At 41.2% G+C, this 15,378-nt stretch overlaps 1 protein-coding gene across 1 annotated transcript in view; it reads right to left on the reverse strand.

Moving 5' to 3' along the window:
- Positions 1 to 15,378, reverse strand: part of PDIA4 (protein disulfide isomerase family A member 4) — a 21,477-nt gene continuing 6,099 nt past the window's right edge. The window contains exons 2-10 of the mRNA XM_005300396.5: positions 11,839 to 12,016; positions 7,988 to 8,193; positions 6,994 to 7,132; positions 5,963 to 6,168; positions 4,531 to 4,689; positions 2,494 to 2,645; positions 1,743 to 1,899; positions 1,420 to 1,653; positions 1 to 670 (exon numbers count right to left, since the gene is read on the reverse strand). Of these exons, the coding sequence (XP_005300453.1) occupies positions 255 to 670; positions 1,420 to 1,653; positions 1,743 to 1,899; positions 2,494 to 2,645; positions 4,531 to 4,689; positions 5,963 to 6,168; positions 6,994 to 7,132; positions 7,988 to 8,193; positions 11,839 to 12,016 (1,847 nt within the window). The 3' untranslated portion in view covers positions 1 to 254. The remainder of the gene's footprint in view (positions 671 to 1,419; positions 1,654 to 1,742; positions 1,900 to 2,493; positions 2,646 to 4,530; positions 4,690 to 5,962; positions 6,169 to 6,993; positions 7,133 to 7,987; positions 8,194 to 11,838; positions 12,017 to 15,378) is intronic.

The following is a 15,378-nucleotide window of genomic DNA, read 5'->3' on the forward strand; positions in this document are numbered from 1 at the left end:
TCACAAAAAATAAAGACTGTATTTTTCCTCCAAAGATCAAAATTATAACTAGTCTATAACTATAAAGACATTCATGTCAGACAGAAGTTCAGTGTCCAGAATGATTTTTTTGTAATACAGAAATCAGATACTGCAATATTTTTTCTGCCCCAAAATCCCCTTTGCTTAAACTGCTGAATTGTTCCCTCAACAAATTGTGTGAGTAACTTGCTTTCCCTACAACGTACAAAATTCTTTCTCCACCCTCAGCTCATCTAAAGCTCTTCTTTTGTCCTCGTTAGTTTTGTTGCATGTTCCTCTACAAATTTACTCAAATGCTCTAAGTCTCTATTCCCGCCTTCAAATTTAATAGGGTTCTTTTTGTTGTTGCTGGGAGCAAAATAGATGGTGGGAAATCCTTCCACTTTGTAGTGATCATTTGTCACATCATTGGCAGTAGCATCCATCTTGGCAATGACTAGGTTTTTCTGGTTCTTATATTTTTTAGCCAGCTCAGCGTATACAGGTTCCAGTTGCTTGCAGTGTCCACACCAGGGGGCATAGAACTCTATTAGGACATCAGTCTTTGGATCCATTACTATGGCGTCGAATGTTTTACCCACCACAATCTTCACAGGCCCTTTGTTATTTTTTGGTACTGGCTGGGATTTCACAATAGGTTTCAGTTTTCCTAGGGGAAAATAAAACAGAAAGTGAAGTCAACAAGAGAGGCCACCATTAGACTGAATTAAGTTTCCTCTAGAGAGAGGCTTTAATATTCTGAGGATAAATCCTGATTTCAACCATTGGTGGCCAGCAAGGAGTGCAGTTGCACCAGTTCAAACAAGGGAAGATGTGAGCTTCACCAGCTGAAAAAAAACTTACCCTCTGTTTGAAACCTGCGTTAGCTACTTAATTTTTTAATACAACAAGCTTGTGGAATATGGATGGTGAAATCCATTTCTTTGATAAAAATCTTCTCCTTTCTTATATTGGTGTCTATCACCATAATAATAGACACATACTGGTTCATTATACTAGCAATGAATATGAATAAAGGACTGCTGTCATTTGAACATACATATTTCATAAGCAAGTATAAGAAAATTTGGGGCTTACCAACCCTTTCAAGTGACTGACAGACACACACAGTGTGTTAGTACGTAGCTAGAATTGTCTAAATGCCACTGTGTAGTCTGAGCAACACAAAGTTAACGAAGATACAAATGTAAGAAGGGGGCAAGAGATAGCTATCACCTGTCTAACACGGAGTTCTGTTTCAGAAACAGATCCAGGAAGAGGGGTGTGGTGGGGAAGAACAGGACAAAACACCCAACCAACACCAAAACAAGAAACCCAAAAAACACAACCTGCCGTCATGTGCGCACAGTCCCTTCACCACCCCCACAGATCACCAACTCTGTGTTTTAAGTTTTTTACCTTTTTTGAATGCCAAAATGAATTCCCTGAGCACATCAGAGTCAAACTCCTCTGGTTCCATGGCATATTTCTTGCCACCCTCATCCAGGATTGCAGCATTAACATCTTCCCCACTGTCAATCAGCCCCAGATCCTTTATTTCAGAAGAATAATCTTCCTCATCAGAAATGGCAAAAGTATATTCAGGGAAGTCTTTGGCTACCTCTAAGACTTTGCTTCTCCAGTACTGGGTAGCTGAAATCACCAGAACACAATAGGATTAGCAATTTCTCTCTTCCCCAAAGGCAATTATTTTGGGGGACGCTCACGAGAGTTAAACTCACCAACACGATAATCAAAACTAAAGTCTACAGTATAGTAGACAACCACTAGAGGACGCTTAGCATATCTCTTAGCATCATTGGAGGTTTTGCGATGACCAACTAGTGGCAAAGCATGTTTTGCCACGTGATCCTTTATTTTAGACCCATCAGTAGAATCCTGTTTAAAGTAAAAAGAGTGCTGCACTTAGTTTAAATAAATAAAATAAAATTTCAAGTTGTACATTTCTATTATAATACAGATGTATTTTGTATATAAAACATGCACAATAAAACTCTGAGGTCCTTGAACAGGAGAAGTAGTTTATGCCTTCAGTGGGGCCTCATGAAGCCTTTGTGGTGGAAAAGGCACAATTAGAGTGATTTCATTCCACTTTAGGAGGCAAAATAAAAAAAAAGCTGGTTCCATTCTCATTCGTGTAAGTAAGAGAAGGAGTAACTCCATTGAGGTCAATGGAGTCACACCAGCATAAAACCAGAGTGAGGACAAATCAGTCCCACTGTAATTAAACCAAAAGTAACAGTTAGGGTCTGATCCAAAGCCCACCGAAGTCCGTGGAAAGATTCCCATTGGCTTCAGTGGGGCTTGGATCAGGCCCTTATAATCTTAAGGAAATATCTAAATTAACTGGACTATTAAATTCCAATTGGAGGATATGAACTGCTCATGTATATGAATGAAAAGGGTCTTCATACATACTTGTAATCAAGCAAGCAGACTTCATTTTTCCTAATAGCCTGGAAAACTACTCACTTTAAGATCCAAAACATTCATTTTGGGCTCATGTTTTGACTGAAATTTTTCAGGTTGCATGACCACCAGTTTTCCAGGAGTCACTTTCAAGAATTTTGCAATCTCACTGCTGAAGGTGTGGTGAAACTTGTAATCTTCTCTTAAGCCATTAGCTGAGAAATGAAGGTGGGGGGAAAAAAATAATTAGCAACTAAAAGCTACTGCACCGGAGGGCTTGTTGACATGGCCTTGCAATTTGGTCTACGGTGTGTACCAAAGTGCTGCACTGTAACTCCCCCATGTGGATGCTACAGGCATGAATTTAGAGGCTCCTAGTTTGCATTAATTTAATCCTCTTCAAACAGGATTACATTAATGCAGACTAGGAACCTTTTAGGTCATGCCCACAGCAGGTTTAAACTAAACTAGTGTAAAATGGTGAATTCTCTGTAACTTGGAAGTCTTTAAATGATGACTGGAGGACTTCAGTAACTCAACCAGAGATTAGGACCCTATTACAGGAGTGGGCAGGTGAGGTTCTGTGGCCTACAAAGTGCAGGAGGTCAGACTAGATGATCACGATGGTCCCTTCTGACCTTAAAGTCCATGAGCATCCACACAGGAGTTAACACAGCATTTTTTGGTACCCCGCCCTCCACAATCCAAACTTCAGGGCAGTGTAGACATAGCCGAAGATTAAAATCCTTTAACTCTAGTTTATAGAAATTCTCCCCTTGCCCCAAGATTTGGAAAGTAGTGGCATCTTAGAGACTAAACTTTTAGAACTTTATACTGCCTCAGGTATTACTATATTTCCACCCACAGGTGAGAATCTGGAGACAAATTTAGCATGCACCTTCGACTGCGCCTGACCTGAACTCTGCCCACCAATCTATCTCCCCTGAAATTTATTCTAGTATTCCAAAACCCTGAGCAACTTCAAATAGCTGCTTTATAATATTTATTTTAATATATTTTGGAATAGGCACCTTTCAAAGTAATATTTGTGGCTCTCTCCCAAATGAGAGACAGTGCAACCGTTTGCTGTGTTGGAATGGCCAGATTAATTGTGAAGCTGTACTGCCATGCAGGTGATCAGAGCAGTAAGAGCTAACAAGTATGCTTTGCCATGGGGAAAGGAAAGAGGGAATGTCTTGCTGCTCTCTATCCCCCTCAGGTTGCTGCCAAGAGCAGCATTGACTAGTTCAAATGATCTGTGTCCAACCTTCTCCACCAAAGGGAGGGAGGCAGTAATGCTTAGCCTCTTGTATATTTAAATACTGCAAACCTCCCAGAGCACTGAATAGGAGCAACTGGATTGTCAATGATCTGTACTGAGGGACTGGAGAGCAGCACCCCCATCCTCAATACTTCCCCCTTCCTCTCCACTCCCAGCCACCAAGGTTGAGCCCCTATTCTCCAAGCTTCTTCTCCCTCCCCTGAGGAAAGTAAGACCCTTCCCACCACTCTGACTTTGAGCTTCCTCTGCACCCCACTGTCCCCACCTGGTGCTCATACACCCCAACTCATTAACTGCCTCTCAGCTACCAGCCTTGCCTCTCCACACACTTGTACTGCTGGTTCTGTATCAGTTCTCCTCCCACACCTGGCCTGGCCTCCTATTGCAGCCATACAGCCAGCTTCTTCCCACTGGCTCCCTACTCATGGAAGTGTGAGGCAAGTGTCATCTGGAACAGTCAGGAGGGAGGCAGCAGATGTCAGCATGGCAGGCAGGGGAGCGGAGAGGTCAGCATTGGTCTCTCTCAAGAGTCTTAGAGTACGTCAGTTACCAGCAGACAGAAATCCTCCCTCCTTCCCTGGCACTACACACCGCACAGTTGTCCCAAAGTATTACGAAATAGCTAGTCCTCAGAGGACCTCTACCTGAGATGTTAGCCAGTTTCCTAAGGATTAAAGATAAACTGAAAAGCTAAAATAAAAATTAAACTCAGAGCAGAAATAGGTGAACACTCCCCCTAGGCAGTCCATGGGAGAACACAGAAATGCCTTTAGCTTAGAGCTGTGGCGCAAACGTAGTATTTGAAAAATATAATTTACCAGCATCTTGATACAGCTGGTAGGCTTTGTCCATCTCTCCATTAAAGATGCCAATGATTATGACATCATCACCATCCTTCAGAAATTCTTGTACCTGTTTGGTAGCCTGAATCTGTTTGGATGGAGGACCAGCCTGGTCAATCATATAGTCAACAATACCTGGGACAAAAACAAAAAAAAGTTATTCAGAAGATTTACTTGAAAGCAAGGTTCAGGTATTGTGCCTCTGAGGCAATTTCCATCTTGTAAAGACCACATTTCAGTTGGAGATCAAGCTTTCTAAACAGATGTACTACAGCAACAACAAACAACAACAACAAAAAATGCTAAATGATCAAGATTTAAAGGCCCTCTAATTTCAGGTGTTCAATTTAGCATTGCTTTTCAGAAGAGCTGAGCAACTGCTACTTCTACCAAATTCAATTGATGTTGCTATTACTTGGCTCTTCTGAAAATCCAAGACCCGTTTATTTGAAATTGAGCATCTAAAACACAAGACACCACCTGAAAATGCTGACTTTAATTTCTCCTGGGTTTTAACCTGGTTAAGAACAGCACTCACTGTCAGCACTTAAGTGAGACATCTTTGTGTAGCGGAATGGCTGCCCATACTGGCACTGCTGTGTCACCTATATTCAACTTCTTGTTTTTGTAAACTGGTTTGAGTTGTCTCCCATATGAAAAGGTGCTGTAAGTAGGGCCCTAGCAAATTCATGGTCCATTTTGGTCTATTTCACGGTCATAGGATTTAAAAAATTATAAATTTAATGATTTCAGCTATTTCAAATCTGAAATTTCATGGTGTTGTAATTGTAGGGGTCCTGACCCAAAAAGCAGTTGGGGGGGCAGGGGGTGGGGGCGCGAAGAGGTCACAAGGTTATTGTGGGCGGGGGGGGGGGCTGTAGTAATGCTACCCTTACTTCTGCACTGCTGCTGGCGGGGTGCTGCCTTCAGAGCTGGGCACCCGGCCAACAGTCGCCACTCTCCAGCCGCCCAGAAGTAAGGGTGGCAATACCACGACCCTCTTAAAGTAACCTTGTGACAACTCTCCTCCCCCCCCCCCCCCCGCAACTCCCTTTTGGATCAGGACCCCCCATTTGAGAAACGCTAGTCTCCACAATGAAATCTGTATAGTATAGGGTAAAAGCACAGAAAAGAACAGATTTCACAGGGGGAGACCAGATTTCATGGTCCATGATGCATTTTTCATGGCCGTGAATTTGGTAGGGCACTATGATAAGACCCGGGGTTCTGTGAGATTCAGTTAAACCTGTTAACCTAGGCAAAGGACAGAATGCAGTTTTCCATGCCCTATCACTCCAGCTACACCAACAGCAGAATTTACACAAGATTTTTTCAAAAGGTTTGTGGTTCATCCTTCCCTCCTCCCCTAGCCCCCCCAATTCTAACTCTAAATAGTAAGACCCGTTACCATATTTTTCTCGTGGGCCGTTGTAGTCAAAAGGCTTGCCCTTGCGGAAGATTTTCAGAGTTGGATAGCCAGAGACGTCAAACTTCTTTGCGAGATCTGTTTCAGCAATGGCATCCACTTTAGCTAGGGGAATTGGGGGGGTGCGTTTGCTGAGTTCCTGGGCAGCTTTCTCATACTCTGGAGCGAGCCTTTTGCAATGTCCACACCTAAAGGAAAAAAAAAAAAAGGGGGGGGGGGAAGGCAACGATATTTTATAGGTAACAATATCTAGTATGTGCTTCTTACCTTCCAGGCATGTGAAGTGGGGAAATTCACATTTCCAGAATGTGAAATAAGTAGGGATGTTACATTCTTAATTTTTCCCCCCTAGTGACTCTTCAGAGAGGTGCTTTCTTAATGAAGGCTGTACCGGACTTGGTTTTAACCACATCAAGACATGCCCTCAGCCTATTAAAACATGGAATATCTCAGGGAGGATAAGTTGCACAGAGAGTTACTCCTCTAGCTTTTCACCTGCTGAGAACTAGATCTCAGCAAATGGATTAAGTTTTGAGTTTAAAGTGACCAATGATTTTGTCATAGCCTGTGGGGAGGGAAAAAACAAAAACACAAACCACAAACACCAAAGCCACAACAAATAGCAGTTAACTTTTTCCTCAACAGATGCTCAGGACTGGAGTAACGGTGTGATAAAAGTCAGAAAATCAATCATGTTCTAGTGTTGCCAAACACTATGCAAATATCTCCAGGTCTATGGGGCTCTCCCCAATGCTACCTCCCCACCCACTTTCATGAGGAAGAGCTCTTTAAAATATCAAGTTCAGTATAAGGAGTATTCCCATTTAAATACACAACTCATTCAAAACAGAATACCATTCTAAGGATGCTGTCAAGCAAGCAAGTCATTTTAAGAAGGGATAGGTTTATAGAAAAACTAAATTTGACAGGTGGGGGCCCCCAGCTGCCCCTCCCTTCCAGTTTCACAGCCATGCCACATCTGTGAAAAAGGAGAAATTTGCATTTTGTCTTACCATGGGGCATAGAACTCCACCAGCATTATGTCAGCATCATTAACTACTTCATCAAAGTTATCTTGGGTCAACACCAGTGTAGCTTCTGGAGGAGGGGTCCAATTTGGATCAGAAACCTCTTTAACTTTAGCCACAATTGCTGAAAAACAATTGAATACACAAGTTCGTAATGCTGCATATCCATGACACCTGTATCTTTCCTAGTGCTGTAGTGTCAGTTTATGAGGAAGATTTGAGATCAAGAATTTGAGACATGAGTGACTGAGTATTGTCTTGGATTGAGCAGGACCAAGGAACTCCTGAATTCTAATCCTAACTATACCCTTACTTGTTTGGGCTCCTTTTGTGCCTTACTTCCTTGTTAATGGACCCCACAGAAATGCAAACAAACAAAAAGTCAGTATTTCAATTCATGCTCCTCCAGATTTATAGAGCGCAAATACAGTACATTGCAACAAGTTATTTCAGTGTCTCCTTTTCTTATTGAACATTTTGGAATGACAGCTCTGGAAGAGCCAGCTTTTCTCCCAGCCTGGACTGAAGTATAGTAACATCTCCTTAAGTGTCAAATAAGTAGCGGCTTCACAGCCATTGCCAATATACCAATACTGATACTACTGTTAGCTGGCCTCTCTCAGAGCATGAAAGAGTACTATTTTAACAGCCAAATTGCTGTACATTAGTAAACGGGCGGGGGTGACAGGTGAAAGAGAATCCATTGGGTATCAGTGACACCCAATATCCGGTGAAGTCATACTATAACACGAAGCTATTCAAAAGGCCCTAAAAATAAATAAATAAATAAATAAAAAGAATAATCTTGGTCTTAACATTCCTCCATTTAAAAGTCAACTGAAATGAAGGAACTGTGCACTCAGGAACAGACCATACAAATGGATCAGCGTGTTTAAAAAGCCCCACTTATACGTCATAAGATGCCACTTCACCCTTCCATTCACTTCATTACACTGAACTCAGAGAGAGCACTGCTTACCATCTTCTGTTCGGGATCCATCATAATCAACTGTCTGCCCCTTCTTCAGAATTTTGATGGTTGGATAGCCGCTAACATCAAAACGACCTGCCACAGCAGTGGCTGCAGTAGCATCTATTTTGGCAACTGGAATGGGAGGATCATTTTCCTTCAGAGTTTTGGCTATCTTTTCATATTCTGGAGCAAACTGCTTGCAGTGCCCGCACCTGTAAAATCAGAGACATGAATTTGAAGATATAATTTTGCTACTCCGCATTTCCACAGAGCGTTCCACAAGAAGACCTCAGAATTAGTGTGTTATTTTTCTTGCTATGATTTCAGATCTAGAATAGATAAAAGTGTCCAACTGTATTGTTTTAGTAACATTTGCCCCTGCTATACACAATCTCTCCAGTTCTTACAGTCACAACAGTTATCATAAGATAGTTAAACTTAGAACACTGGCCTTCCTCACTATCGAAAAAGGAAAGCTCTCTCTCCATATATTTATAATCGTGCACAGGGATAGGCAACCTATGGCATGCATGCCGAAGGCGGCATGCGAGCTGACTTTCAGTGGCACTCACACTGGTCCTGGCCACTAGTCTGGGGGACTCTGCATTTTAATTTAATTTTAAATGAATCTTCTCAATCGTTTTAAAAACCTTATTTACTTTACATACAACAATAGTTTAGTTATATATTATAGACATATAGAAAGAGACCTTCTAAAAACATTAAGATGTATTACTGGCACACGAAACCTTAAATTAGAGTGAATAAATGAAGACTCGACACACCACTTCTGAAAGGTTGCCGACCCCTGGTATAGATGTATGATTTCCATTGACACCAGCCAGAGGACTAAATCCCTAAAATTTCCCATCAGCATTTTACTCATGTCAAGTTCTTTATCCTGGTCATAATCTAGGAATCTTGATAGGGCTGATCTGCAGGTAGGGTGACCAGACAGCAAGTGTGAAAAAAATCGGGATGGGGGGCGGGGGGGGAGTAATAGGTGCCTATGTAAGAAAAAGCTCCAAAAATCGGGACTGTCCCTATAAAATCGGGACATCTGGTCACCCTATCTGCACAGTCACTTATGAATGGGTTGGAATGAGGTAAGGAAGAGAAGTGAGAGTTGCCTCTTGGTAAGATGGGAAGGGATCAGGTCACTCCATGAGTTGCAAATCCAAGCGGTTGCTTGTGCATAAAAGGTGACATTTTTTAGGTGAAACGGGATAAGGAGACAAAAAATGAACTATATTGCACACAAAGTGGTTTTAGAATGTTGCAGCAGAGACGGGAAAAACCACACAAAACACAAACAAAAAACACAGTCAATACAGCAAATAGTCCTTAAATTGCTGTGCATGTGTGGGCCCACCAGTAGAGAGAATGCAACAGTCAAGTTTGGTGATCCGGTTGTCAGTGGACGGCTCTTGTATGAAGCGAGAGCAGAAGGGTGGTGAGCACTAGTTGAATCAATGGTCTGATCCAAGATGACGGGTCTCATACTCCTATCTTGGAGTCCAAAGTTATTGCTGTACTTGCCCACCCAGTAACTACATTAATATTATTTAACTGATATTGTAAAGTACTTTTGAATGGTAAGATTATTAAGAAGTGCTATCTAGATGGAAGTTCGAGGCTCTGACTTTCAGCCATAGTCTCCATTATGACCTCTGTTTTTAATATCAAGAAACATTCATACTTTGATTTGAAGTTGTCCATGCCCGAAGAGGAGTTTCAGAAAGTTTAAGCAAGATCCATTCAGCTATTATTGAGTTAAAGGGCAACCAGCTCCTCCTATCGACCTCCAAACCACTCCACTGTAAAAACCGTAACCACTATTTGAATAAGGCTACAGCAGAAACAACAAAACTGTGACTCCTGGCATAGATGTAACCATCATTAAAGACTTTGGGTGAAATCCTGACCCTCACTGAAGTCTTTTGCTAAAGTCATAAGTAATGATTATGGGAGGGAAATAAAGACAACTGTGTGAGCATGTGTGTGGGGGGGACCACTACGGAGCATGTTCAGTCAGCAGCTAAGAAGAAATAAAAGGTGCCTAATAGAGTCCCATCCACCTATGACATCACTGCACACTCTCTCTGTCTGGCCATCCTAGAAATCCATACAGGGGCTGGGGCTGCTGGGACAGCCTGCATGACAGAGAGAGTGTTACTCTTATTTCCATAGGAAAATCTTAAATCAGTTTTGTTTAGCATCAAGGCCAGGTGAAAAAAGTTAAAAGAAAAAAGTGTTTCCATCTTTTTCCATTACAAAGATGCAACCATCACACATATGTAACTATGCCCTACAAAAAAAAATTGCAGGCAAATTCCAGCTACAAAGGTGGAAACTCATCCCTGCCTGATTCTATTCAGATATTACATGATGGAGGCCAATATAAGAAGCTAGATAGGTTCATCTAAATGCTAATTGGGACCAAATTTTCAACGTTAACATTAAGCGGAGACCATCTTTCTCACTCAAAAAAAGTGTTTCGCATTTAATTTCCTTGGCTGCTTTTATGTTAATACATTGTTAAATTACAGTTTAAAAAATAAAATCACAAAGTCAGGCAATGCAAAAGGTTCCTGCAGCAGTGCTAACTCAGCATCTTGCCAACAATTTCTGTTCCTAGGTTTTCCTTTTCTTTAGTATATTACTGTTTGTGGTGTAAAATGCACTAGATTAAATATACTGGCCTAAATTTTGTTTCTAGTTGTATCAATATAAATCCAGGGTAACTCCTCTGAATGCACCAGAGTTACACCAATGCAAATTGAGTATCTGCAGAATTGGACTACTGAGATGTACAGCAAAAGGCTGTCAATAATGCCGACCTTAAGCAGGTCAATTTTTAGTTATACCATATTCCTATTACATTGTTCCACCAATGTCAAGTGGCCTTAAAGTGGGCAGAAATAGCCTCACAACAATACCCTTGAACAGGGAGCTCCCCAACCAGAGAAGCACTGGTTTAAGGGGCCTGTCTTAGCCCTGCTCCCAGCCCCCAGTGGAGATGGATGATCAAAGGCTGGCCAGAGTGTACTGTATTATGGCTACTTTCTGCTTCTCAGGGCCACGGAGTACCAAGGGAAGCAAAGCCAGCTGCACCTACTCACAGTGGGGAACCCCTGCATGTCTTTGGAATATAGGCAACTATATACTAAGGTAATTTGAAGCTGCCTTTGCCCCCCAATTCAGTCCCAATTCCAGACGCATTAAGGGGGTAACTGAGAATCAGGCCCAGAATCCCTAGCCATTTTCTGATGCTGGGCTGAATTCTGCCCGGACCTTACCTGGCTGTGCAGTGCGGAGGATGCAAGGGGCCTTCTCCTTCCTTATTCTCCCACATGACCTGCATGAGAGCCAGGCACAATTGCAACGTCTGTGGTCAGAACAGCTCGGTCTCTACTCCCCCTGGGATACACAGTGCCCCAAGAGCATAGAGCCATGGCTCTACCTACAGTGTGACCAGCAGTCAGAAGGAACAGGCTGCAGTTCATACATAGGTGCAGCTCCAGGCATACTCCTAGAGTAGGCTGGGGAAGAGTTCTACTTCCCAGTGCTCCCCCTGCAATTATGCCGCTCTAAGTCACACCTTATTCTAGGCTCTGCCTAACTGGCACAATCCAGACCTGTGATTTTAGCTATGTAGATTTGCATGCTATTAAGCTGCAAGTGACAAATCTGTCCACTGAAAGCGATAAATGGATCACACAAACCCAGCTGAAATATATACACTAAAATAAATTTGACTGACTCCTGAGGAAAGTATTTAATGGAGGGCTCAAACCCCATAGACATATCCATTTGGGATAGAAGGGCTATTAAAATGCTGCAAGTTTCAAACCTACCATGGTGCATAGAACTCCAACAGCACGGTGTCTTTGTCTGCAGTAAAGGTATCGAAGTTTGCATCATTCAGAACTAAAACACCATTTTCTTCTTTAACTTCAGAATCATCATCCTCATCGTCATCATCTTCACTGTCGTCATCATCATCGTCATCATCATCCTCTTTTGTAATAGATTCTAGAAAAGTGGGGGGAAAAAACAATACAGGTTAGGTTGTTTCAAGTTTAGTGATAAAGCAACACTGTCAGGTTAAAAATTATACTTTTTTAAAAAGTAAAAACAAACAAAAAAACCACCACCTCTTCAGAATATGATCAGAGTGTAACCAATGCAGCTATGACTGCCAGAGTTTGCAGAGAGCCTGAAACAATAGCTCTGAAGTGTGGTGTCCTATGCATTTCAATGGCTGCTAATTTAGATGTTAATGAGGATGACACCTGAAATATCAACACAACTGTTCTGCTGCTCAAAGCATATAAAAAGAGAAAAGCAAGTACATTATGAATATTTACATCAGCATTTCCTGACGTGTGGGGCATGCCTCCTTGGCAGTGGGTGTGGGGGAGGGAAGAGAGGCATGGAAGACGTATAAATTAGCATCTAAGTCTTTAATACCACATGGTGAGTGTGCAATTGTTTTCATTTAAATTTTTTCCCCAAAGTATGGGAAACATTTTATTCTTGCATTCGCTCACTGAAATTATACTAGTTAGTTTCACTTTCTTGTTCTCAGTTCAGTAGATTGTTCAATCCACAACAAGATTTTCATTACATTAAAAAACAAAACAAAAAACCCCAAACCCACCATTTTGGAAATTTTATCTAGATACAATGGTTTCAAAGACTTTCTTTGTGTTGTACCCATCATGGCCTTGCTCCTGTATTGGGATCCTCTAGTGCAGGGGTCAGCAACCTTTCAGAAGTGGTGTGCCAAGTCTTCATTTATTCACTCTAATTTAAGGTTTCGCATGACAGTAATACATATTAACGTTTTTAGAAGGTCTCTTTCTAGAAGTCTATAATATATAACTAAGCTATTGTTGTATGTAAAGTAAAGTAAATAAGGTTTTTAAAATGTTTAAGAAGCTTCATTTAAAATTAAATTAAAATGCAGAGCCCTCCTCCCCCCCCGACCGCTGGCCAGGACCTGGGCAGTGTGAGTGCCACTGAAAATTAGCTCGCATGCCGAAGGCAGCACGCGTGCCATAGGTTGCCTACCCCTGCTCTAGTGCAAATCCCTGTGTCCATGTGGAGTCTCCTTAGATGTGCTAGATGTAGTAAAATTCCGTGTGATAATGCAGACAAATCTGAATAAACAAAGAGCTTTGGTTTTGGCCTTGAATTACCTGACAGTGTTTAACAATGATGGAAGAGAGCAAGAGACTAACTCAAGAGATCACGACTCTGGATATATACTGAAATTAAGGCGTTTGCTTGGATTTATACTGAGTGTATAATTTGACCTGCTGATTATGCTGTTGCCAGCTCCAGGATAAATGGGCAATATACCAGCTACAACATTACAGCTTTCATCATTTTATTACTCAGGGTTTATTCAGAGTGCTATTTTAAGAATGAATGTATCTGAAGCATTTCCCCCTTGTTTAAATATGTTGTTTTAGGAGGCAACCATGATTCAGGCTGTAGAACTTACTACCTCAAGTCTACAGATATTGGGGGGAGTAGAGGAGAGACAGAGAGAGAAGAAAGCAGCCATTCTCTCTTGGGTGAAGGTTGTCCTATCTTTGGTTTGTATAGGTTATTTCCACTGCCATGTTCATTCTTGGTTTGGAATTAAAGATGTCGAGTCTCATTAAGATGCCACTTGAGGGATCAAACCACACCAGCATTGGATAACACTGATATCATTCAAGATAAAGTAAGCCTTACTGAAGAACTTTCAGGGAGTTAATTTAATAGAACAAGCACTAACAAAGTCAAAGCTCTTATTAACTGCAGGAAAAAGTATTGCCACTGAAGAGCCCAGATTATTAATTTCCTCACCCATGTAGTGGTGAATGTCCAGTCAGTTTATGAACAAACAGATCAGCATGTAGTAAGACAAGAAACCATGTAGGTACCTAGCCAAACATATCTGTTCCGGGCAGGATTCCCAGCTGGGAAAATGTTCTGGCTGCAACTAAAGTTTGTGCATCCAGGATTAAAGGAACACATGATGGCTAATGGGCAAGGGAGTGGGAATAATAATGGACTACGTTCTTTTCTCAGTTATGCTGGTATAAATCCACTGATGTCAAATGAGTTACTTGGATTTTCAACAGTGTAACTGAAAGCATAACTGGACCAGAGAGCAGTAGCTTCTAGGGCCACAGGAGGTAAGTTTTACTGCAGGGAGAGTGGCATCGCTCAGTAAGTTTCTCCTGTTTTTAACTCCCCTTCAGCCCCAAAGCAGTTTGTATTTCAGGTGGATGTGTGTTACTTTTAATTAACATTCAGCTTTAAAGGGTATCTGATACCATAGCTTCTGATTAAATGAGTGCTTGCAGGAGCCAGAAAGCTTGCAGAGGTTATCTATCTTACAGTAGCTGACATCTGGATGCAGATTAAGTTTCTTTAATCAACACTGACTACTGTTTCACCTGCTCTCAAGCAGCAACTACAAACACAGATTTAAAATTGGTCAATGCACTTGAAAAACGTGTTATTACTTTGTATTTCCAAAGCATTTCCCCACATAGATCCCAAAGCACTTAAACAAAAAAAAAAAAATCTCAAAGCATTCCTGAGAGTTAGAAAGTCTTACTATATCCATTTTATAGATAGGGAAACAAAGAGATTGCATTTTCAGAGCTGCTTAGCACCCAAAGTTTCCAGTAAACTTGTAAACAGAAGCTGCAAGTGAGCAACAAGTTTAAAAAAAATCAGGTCTCCACAGGTGTTGAGGACGCTCATCATTTTTGAAGCAAGTCACTCAAGACTGGATTTTCAAGTCACAATGAAATTCTGTGACAGAAATGGGAAGTCAGTTCAGGACTCCTAGCCTTGTCACTAACTACCAGACCACTCTGTGCACCATTGCTTACTTATACCCACCCACCACCCTTTAGGTTGCAAAGTCAAACATTCAGAGTTAAATGTCAGAATTAATATTGCCTCCACAAAATGAAGTCACAAGACCACGAAAGTTTTGCATGAGTAAGAACATAAGGAGTTCAGGCCTAGTCTTACTAGTTTATTAAATGGAGGTGTAATTTTACTGCAGCTTCTGTAATTACCTCAGTATCCTTAAAACGCTTCATAGCTTTCTACAAAAGTACTCCTTGATAGGCCACACAGATCATTCTACACTGCTGACAGTAATATTACACTACTTCATTCCCTTGCCCCTTTTATTTCACTGTCAGAAACACAAAAAAGCATATTCAGGGCAGATTTAAAAAAAAAAAAAAAAAAAAAAAGGACAATTCCCCAATCAGATTTTCTTTTGATTTTGCTATTTAAATTATAATAAGTTTTTCTTTTTCTAAATAAACCTGTTTAAAATGAAATCTGAATTTAATCCAAAATGTGTTAAGGTC

The sequence above is a fragment of the Chrysemys picta genome, chromosome 2 (assembly GCF_011386835.1).
Source record: "Chrysemys picta bellii isolate R12L10 chromosome 2, ASM1138683v2, whole genome shotgun sequence".
Classification (NCBI taxonomy): Eukaryota; Metazoa; Chordata; order Testudines; family Emydidae; genus Chrysemys; species Chrysemys picta.